At 59.3% G+C, this 8,055-nt stretch overlaps 1 protein-coding gene across 1 annotated transcript; it reads right to left on the bottom strand.

Annotated features, from left to right (window-relative positions):
* Positions 1-1,178: 1,178 nt before the first annotated feature.
* NTN3 (netrin 3) lies at positions 1,179-4,050 on the bottom strand (the record flags this gene model as incomplete). Its single annotated transcript, XM_080942391.1, has 7 exons — positions 3,846-4,050; positions 2,650-3,627; positions 2,390-2,578; positions 2,154-2,303; positions 1,987-2,037; positions 1,792-1,866; positions 1,179-1,528 (listed from the first exon to the last, which is right to left on the bottom strand). Exons 2-7 carry the CDS (start codon positions 3,575-3,577, stop codon positions 1,179-1,181), a joined length of 1,743 nt encoding a protein of 580 aa, XP_080798517.1. The 5' UTR covers positions 3,578-3,627; positions 3,846-4,050.
* Between the last annotated feature and the right edge of the window lie 4,005 nt (positions 4,051-8,055).

Raw genomic sequence — 8,055 nt, 5'->3', positions numbered from 1 at the left:
CACGCCCCCGCCGCGCACCCACCTCGGCGCGCCGCACCGCACCGCTCCCTTCAGCTCTCCGCTGGACCGCGCTGACCTTTCTGCGCACGCGCGTAGGCGGCCCCGCCCCACAAGCACGCGCTTGCGGGCTGCCCACCCCGAGCGCCCCGCGTCTCAGCGCTGCCGACTCTGAGCATGCGCGCTTGCGCCTGGCGGCAGCCAAGTCGGGAGCATGCGCTAGCCAAACAGCGGTTCCCGCGCGAAGGGGCGGGGGCTCGCCTAAAGAAGTGGGGGGTGGGGGTACCCAGCGCCTGGTGTAAGGCAAAGTCAAGGACAACTAGAACCTCGATAGTTGCCCGTGGAAGTCGCCTCTGGTCTGATCACACGTGGACCTGGACTGCCCATTCTCGACGTCCAGTCTTGAGCGGAGAGAGTGTAGGGCTCCTAGCTAGGGGTAGGACCTGTGTCAAGGAGCCAGGACCAAGATTAGGAGTCGCGATAAAAAGCGACAGCTGGATGGACCCCAGAGATGGGGACCACAGGACAAGAAAGATATGGGACACAGGCAGAGAGATGCAGCTGCGGATGGGGACACAGACATGCGACCGGCAGAGGCAGGCCAGAATGGATTTGGGGACAAGATCCAAGATGTTGGACAGAGGAGCCTACAAAACTCTGTACATTCCCGGCTGGAGGCAGAGACGTCGCTGTCTTGGCTGTGCAATTGAGCCGCAGCCCCTGCAGCGGTATACAGCCGTTTATGGTGGCAGCTGTGGCTTTGGAGAGGTCGAAGAACTCTAGTGTATCACAGCATTGGAGAGTTGATGAATCACAGTGGCCCGTGGGATGTGCTCAAACCCTAGAGGGATGACTCTAGCATCCCCGGGGAGTGGGCGGGTTCACACCTCTACGAGAAGTTCAGTATCGGAATACCCTTTGTACTGGGCAGCCACGGTGACGAGATTAGGGTCCACAGAGGGTGACGGCTGTCCTAAGAGCCGCCAGATCGCTCTTAGGAGCCTTCATACTCCTCTGAGTTGGGAGTGGGGTATCGCCAGATAAATTCAAGCGGGGAGGGGGGTAGGGGGAAATTAGATGGCGATGCACATGACACTTCCAGCAGGCTAATGCTCTCTTGAACGCGCCGCGCCCAGTGATAAGAGAACTGAGCCCGCCCAGTCCACGCCCAGCTTGCAGGTTCAGGCGGTCCCGCAGCGCCCCCGTCGCTCTCTCCTCTGTAGCCTCCGCAGACGCCGAGTCCAGGCGTCTCTCCAGGGCAGCACGAGGCTTCCACGGGCAGCACTGAGCCCCGGTCCCCGGCCCGCCGTGCTCCCAGCTGCAGCCCCGGGCCCACCTCCCAGCAGCAAGTAACGCCGGCCGGGCAGGAGGCGCGGGCAACCGCAGGCCGCGTCTAGGGTTGGTACCCACAGCGCGCTGCTCCCGCGCCGGGCGCGCTCCTCGCCGCTGCGGAACACAGCAAGCACCGCTACCGGAAAGCGTGTCCACGCGCCGCGGGCCTCGCCGCGCGCACCCACTGCCACCTGCACCGCTGCGGGGAGGGGGCGTGGAAAAGCGATCAGGTTAGGTGGGGGCAGGGCCGGAGGGGACTGTGTAGAACCTAGAGTGTCCAACTGGCTTAGGAAAGACTTGAAGAGGCCACCCACTAGAGGGAGGTACATTGAAGACTAGCTGCCAAAGCCCGCATCAGTGGGACACCGGAGGAAAGAAAGAGCCTTGAGGTGCAGCCAGGGTCAAGGTATTCAAAGGAGTTAGTTGGGGGCGAGATGGAAGGGCTGGGGTGAAGCAGCCTACCGTAGTCTTTCCTGCAGAACTTCTTCAGGCTGATTCGGTAACTGCCGCGCACAGGTCTGCAATGTGACTCACAGTCTGGGGTGGGGGGGAGGATGGAGACTATCAGATTCCCATGCCTCTCCCCCACACTGGTCTGCTTTAGCTAAAGCCCTCCTCTCCAGGGTCATACCAGTCTTGGTTCTGGTGTCCACTCACCCTGTGGCTCCACAGGACTTCCTTCTTCGGTGGGTCCAGGAACAGGAGTCTCTAAGGAGTGTGGGAGAACAAACGGTGATGGGATAACAGGGGTATCTGAAGGAAGGGCTTGGGGGACAATCAGCAGTCAGTAAACGATGTGACTGAGACAGGAGAGGGTCACTCACTAACACAAGGTGCCACAGGAGAACGGCTCTGCTGGAAACCTGGGGCACAGCGGTTACAGGTGAGGCCAGTAACACCATCCTTACAGGGACACTGGCCTGTGGTCTGGTTACAGGTTTTGCCAGCAGCACCAACTGGGTGGCAGTCACAAGCTGAGGACAGAAAGGAGGGGCTCGCTCAGAAGTGCGGCTTGGGTTCTGGGAAGTAAATCATGAACGCATGCAGGTGGCAGGCTCACCTCTGCAAGCATGACGGTCACTCAGGACACGGCCTGGGTCACGATAGAAGCCCTCCCGGCAGTAGTGGCAGTGACGACCAGCAGTATTGTGCCGGCAGTTGAGGCACACGCCCCCACTGCGGCGGCCGGACAGTCGGTACAGCTCCATGTTGAAGCGGCATCTTCGGGCATGGCCATTGCAGGAGCAAGCTGCAGGGAAGGATCAGTCAGGGGCAGCCCTGCCTGGTCAGAAGTCCCCAGGCTACCCTCCAAGGCCTCACCAAGGCAAGCGTGGGCTTCCTGCCCTGTAGCCCGCTGCCATGGCCTGTCGCAGTAGAAGGGCTTGCAGCGGCTGCAATCAGGGCCCTCTGTACCATGCTGGCAGTTGCAGACCAGGTGGCCATGGGTGTCCAACAGACACTGCGAGGCATGCCCATTGCACTTGCACCGACCTCCCACCTGAAGCTCAGTGGCTGAGTAGGAGTAGGGGACTGTGACCCCACCGTCCCTGGTGTCTCCCTGAATGGCAGGCCTTGTGAGTACTATGCGAATATCTGTGGCAGTCACCCAGTCTTGGAGCACGGGGCTGTTGTCCAGATCCAGGCCCTGTGGGCTGCCATCCTGCACACTGAAGGCCAGAAGGCCTCCACCATCAGGCTGAGCCTGGGGGGCTGGGAAGCAGAGGGCTTCTGGCCCTGGACCAGCAGGGCCATCAGCAGGAGCAGGCGAACGGCCATAGTCCAGGCTACAGCTGGAAGAGAAGAAGCCCAGGGGGACCCAGCTGCGGCCATGGTCCTGCGACTTAAGCAGGGCCACGGAAGTTGGGGGAGCTGAGCAAAAGCGCAGGCTCACGAAGACCAGCTCAAAAGCCTTCCCCAGGGGCACCGTGAGGGTTACGTTGAAAGGTGCCCGTTGCAGCAAATCGGAGCGCCAACAGAGAGGACTTGCAGTGCCCGGAGCAGAGGTCAGGAGGTCTGCAGAATGTGCCCGCTGCGGGTCCGAGGAATCGCAGACGCGATTGGCCGGCCTCCCGCACGTGCTGGACGCCAGCACCTCTCGGCCCAGAGCAGCGTTCACTAGGCCAGGAATACAACAGCGAGGCTCTCCAGCCTCATCATAGCAGGGGTCCGAGGAGGCCGGCAGCCCTGGGCTCAGTGCAGCGGAGAGCGTGCCGGCGGTCAGCAGCAGCCCCCAAGACCAGGTGGGCATGGCCGTGGCCGCTGTGAGTCAGCCAGCCAGCTTCTGCCCTCGACGATACTCTGCGTGCCGGGTCTGCCGTGCCAAGATAGCAGAACCCCAGGGCCGCCCCAGCACAGGCCCAGAAGTGGGAGCAGCCACCGGCACGCCCGGGGCCGAGCACAGGAGCAGGGATGTTGGCGAGTCCTCTTGCTAGGCCTGGAGCGTTGACAGGCGTCGCCCCCGCTCCCGGTGCCTCCGCCCGCGGAGGCCCCACCCGCCGCCGGCCGCCAGCACTCACCCACGGAGGGCCAGGAGGAGCAGGTCTCCCGGCCTCCCGGGAAGGGCCCTGGGCGGGCGGGGCCTGGGGCGCCGGGGCTGCCGCCTTCTTCTGGCTGCAGCGAGAGCAGAGGAGCTGTGCCAGAAGGGGGTGGGGGGCTCAGCAGGAGCTAGCCTGGTCCTAGCCAGGGGCGGAGCTGCTCGGGCCGGGAAGGAAGGAGGGGAGGGGGCCTTGTCCCGACAGCCAGAATCAGAAGCAGATTCAGACACAGGCTGGGCCAGCGCGGGAGGGGGCTGGGAGGCCCGCGATCCGGGGGAGGGGCTGGAGAGCCAGGAATGCGCTGACGGGAGGGGGCAGCTCAGCCTTGCAGCCGGTGAGGGACCACCCAGCAGGGTCCTCGGCCTGAAGCCAGGCTTTGGCTGCTCCTGGGGTGGTGCCACGTGCTGGGCTGGGGTCTGGGCCACTCCTCCCAGAGGCCCATCGTGCAGGCACAACCTTAGGACTGAAGCTTGAAGTCTTGGATGCTACCCAGAATGGGGGAAGACAGTTGGAGCTGGTGTTCTTGTAGGGTATCCCCAAGGCAGTAGTCTGTTCTAGCAGAAAGAACGCAGGTCTTATTTTAAATCCGAGCTGTTTGGGTTTCTGGCTGTGTGGCCGGAGTTCCTCAGTTTCCTCATCAGCCACAGTATCTATTGTTCGCCGTGCTTTGACAAGTTGCTGGGAGCATTTGATGGGCCAACATAGCATACTAAGCTAGGTGCGCTGGGGAGCATCTGGTTTCGGCTAAGTCACTGTTCTTCAGTGGGACCCAGCCAATCTCCTAATCTAAAGCGGTCCTGGTTATCGGGGTATAGTTGTGTCATACGATAGCCCCAACATCCAGAAGAACTTGAAAGCTTGGACACAGGGTACAGCCTATTTGATGGCCCCTTGAGGTTCAGGGTCTGTTCACCTGCTGAAGGCCTCCGTGGAAAGGTGAGGAGTGGGCTTTGACGAATGGAGAGAGTCTTGTCACGAATAAGCCAGAGTCAGAATCCCTGAACCTGACAGTTTATAGTCTAGTAAATTTGGATGGGAAACTTGGATAGGAAAACAGGCAGATGCCCCAGATGAGTTGCCTGGGCACACGTTGGAGTTGGGCAACTATAGCTGAGAGATTCTTGCCAAGAGGAGGCACTTGCCTTTGGTCCTTCACAGACCAGGCAAAGCTGGGGTGGATTCCTCAAAGAGTGGGTAGGAATCCTGTCCCGTCTTGGGGGGAGCAGTCCTGAGGTCCAAACACCTGGTTTCAGAATGGAGGCTGACCACAGGCCAGTCCCTGCGGCTCGTAAAAGAGGCCATATGGGGATGCCGGTGTACCCAGAGCTCCATTCCTGCACTGAAAATGTTCCTGACAATACAAAAGGAGAGAAACAGAAGCATCCAGGAAAGGAATAGTGAAACAAGAACGCTGGACCTGGGAGAAGTGGTATGGTAGGTTGTTGGAGTGGGTAATAGACTAACAAACATCCTAGAGTGAAAATTGGACTCCCTCGTCATCTGGACAAGCACAGCGCCTTACCTTTCACCTTCCTAAAGTGAACCGGAGTGTGTCCTTCACAGGTAGTCACGGGCTTAAGCTCTGCTCTTGGGTAGGCCAAGTTCGGGATTAGCCCTTTGACCTTCTTCCAGAGCAGTGGTTCTCAACCTTCCTCACGTCATAGCCCTTTGTGATTGGGGTCACCACAACATGAGTTGGTATAACAGTTCCTCGTGTTGTGGTGACCCCATTATAAAAATTATCTTTATTGCTACTTCATAACCGGAGCTCTACTGTTATGAATCTCAGTGCAAACATCCATGTTCTCCGATGGTCTTAGGTGACCCCTGTGGTTGAGTACCAATGTTCTAGGTCTTTCTAGCCACCGGCTCCATATCTCATAGGGCCGGGAGGAGCCCTGATCAGGATGGAAGACATGAGAAGTAGCTTATGCTCGAGAAAAGCCTCGGGGGAAGCCCAGGCTGTCCTCTGAACTTCAAGACCCCTCCTAGAGCCCCCAAATTGTCAGACAACTATGGGAGGGGGGACAGGGGCACAGCCTTTCACTCTAACAGCGAAGTAAGCTTTATCTCCAGCTCAGTTCCCTGCAAACAGTGGCTGCTGGGGTCTGCAGAGTATGTGCTGGATTCTGATGTGGGTGGGAGTTGGTGCCTGGTGATCTCAGCATTGATCAGGTCCTGGGGGGGTGGAGAGGGGACAGGGGCTCAAATGGCCATTGCATTACCAGCTCTTCAAGGAGGAGGCTGTGGGCGTCAGATCTCTGTCCTAGAATTGTCCTCTGCACACACACTGTCTAGCCCCAGGGCTACTCTTGCAGATGGTGGACTGGGCGTTGGGAGAGCTTTCTCTAGTCTCCAAGAGCCGCTTATAACTCTCTGTGGACCCAGCCACCTGCCTCAGCCCCTGATTGAGGCCTCTTAGGCCTCTCATCTCACCATTCCCTACCCCCTCCAGGCACTTTCTGTAACAAAGAGGTTCTGCCTCCTGCCTCACACCTGCGACTGCTCCAGCTCCGTACACACACACCCCGTTCAGTAACAGCAGTTGGTTTGAGGGGGGCAGAGGATGATAGTGTTTGACAGTTTCAGGCCGGAGGAAGCTGCTGGCCTTTCAAATAACGCCCTGGCCAGCCCGGGACCAACTGTCCCCTCCAGACCCTTGCCATCAGTTCTTGCTTTGTACAAACATTTATTGAGTGTCTATTATGCCTCAAGGAGCCCACTCGTAGCGAGGAAGGCCGGCAGGTCTACTCTCTCCGCCTCACCCTGTCCCTTACACGCTCCCGTGTTCTCTACACTGTGCGCAGACTTTTTGCGGACCCCCTCCCTTTCCAGACTGTCAGGCCAGCTGGGCGGCAGCAATCAGCCCTCCGTGCAGAAAAGCACTGGTTGGTGGCTGGAGGGTGTGAGAGGGAAGGGCGGAGAGGGAGGAGGAAGGGTAAAGGCTGGTAGCCCTCTCTACTTCATGAGGATTTAGAAATAAACAGTTTAGGGAGGGGTCTTCTGTGTCTTGCCAACAGTGAAATGCAGCGCACTTTCTCGCCCAGACCTTGCTGGGAGGTGGCCCTTCACACAGGCTCAGGGTTCCCCGGCTCCCGCCGCTCCACAAGCCCAGCCCTCCGCCGCCGCCGAGCTCGCCAGCACAGAAAGGTGGCGGTCAGGAGTCCAAGGCCGACGCCAAGAGCAGCCAGAGACATGCTCTGGGCCAGATCCAGGCAGGGCCCGCACAGCGAGAAGGTGATGCCCGTGCCAGCTGCTCCGGCCAGCATCGCCAGGGCGCCGAAGGGCAGGATGCAGCGCGGCCAGGAGCCCCCTGCACCGCCGGTGGCCAAGAACAGGGCATGTACGGCTCCAGGGGGTTCTGGGGACGCCAGAGCTGGCAGGGTGGGCTCAGGCAAGGACTCTGGTGTTCTCATGTTTCCGACTAGGTGGCCGTGCTCTGGGGTAGGGATGGGGTGGCAATGGTAAGGATGCCCACCACAGCCTTAGGTCACATCCTGGTCTGCCACGTAGGAGCCAATTGGTCCCGGACATGGTGACGACACCAGGATGCCTGGGAGTTCCACTGCCGCCTCCTGGCTTTGGCAAGGAATTGGGTGAGCAGGGTAGTGGATAATACCTAAAGTGCTTCCACGATTTTCATGGAACCGGTCACCACAAATACCGCTTCTGACTCCACCCAGGGTACCTCTCAGGTGTTGAGCACTTAGAACAGTCGGGGCTGGACACTACCGGGTAGGGTCATGTAGTCAAGACACGCTGAGCTCCCAAAGCTTGGCCAGGGGCCGAGGTGGACAATGCCTCGCCATTCTTTGGATCTAGCACTGGCACACTGAGACAGTAGGAGCAGAACTACAGCAAGTGAACCAACCAAGGGAATAATTCTAGGTAGCCGTTGCAGAAAGAGATCCTGGGTGGGAATGAATGGTCGGTAGGGTTAAGGCCTCCTCTAGATCAGAGCTCCGGAGAGCACGCTTTCCAAGTAGCTTGGATGGTTCTAGTCAGGAGCATTTTCCTGGAGCTGGGTGCCGTAGCTCCTCTCTTGGCTCAAAGATTCCAGGGTTCTGTTCCGGGAGTCCAAGGCTGTCCATGGTTTTTCATGTTCTACTTCAGTCTCTAAGTCGCTCCAAGTCCTCAACCCTGGCTGTATTTTGACCGATTTTGGTCACCAGGAGACTGACCTCTCTAAAGA

Source organism: Micromys minutus (assembly GCF_963924665.1).
Source record: "Micromys minutus genome assembly, chromosome: 31".
NCBI classification, from domain to species: Eukaryota; Metazoa; Chordata; class Mammalia; order Rodentia; family Muridae; genus Micromys; species Micromys minutus.
The sequence above is the reverse complement of the archived record's forward strand: the minus strand, read 5'-3'. Positions and strand labels throughout refer to the sequence as shown.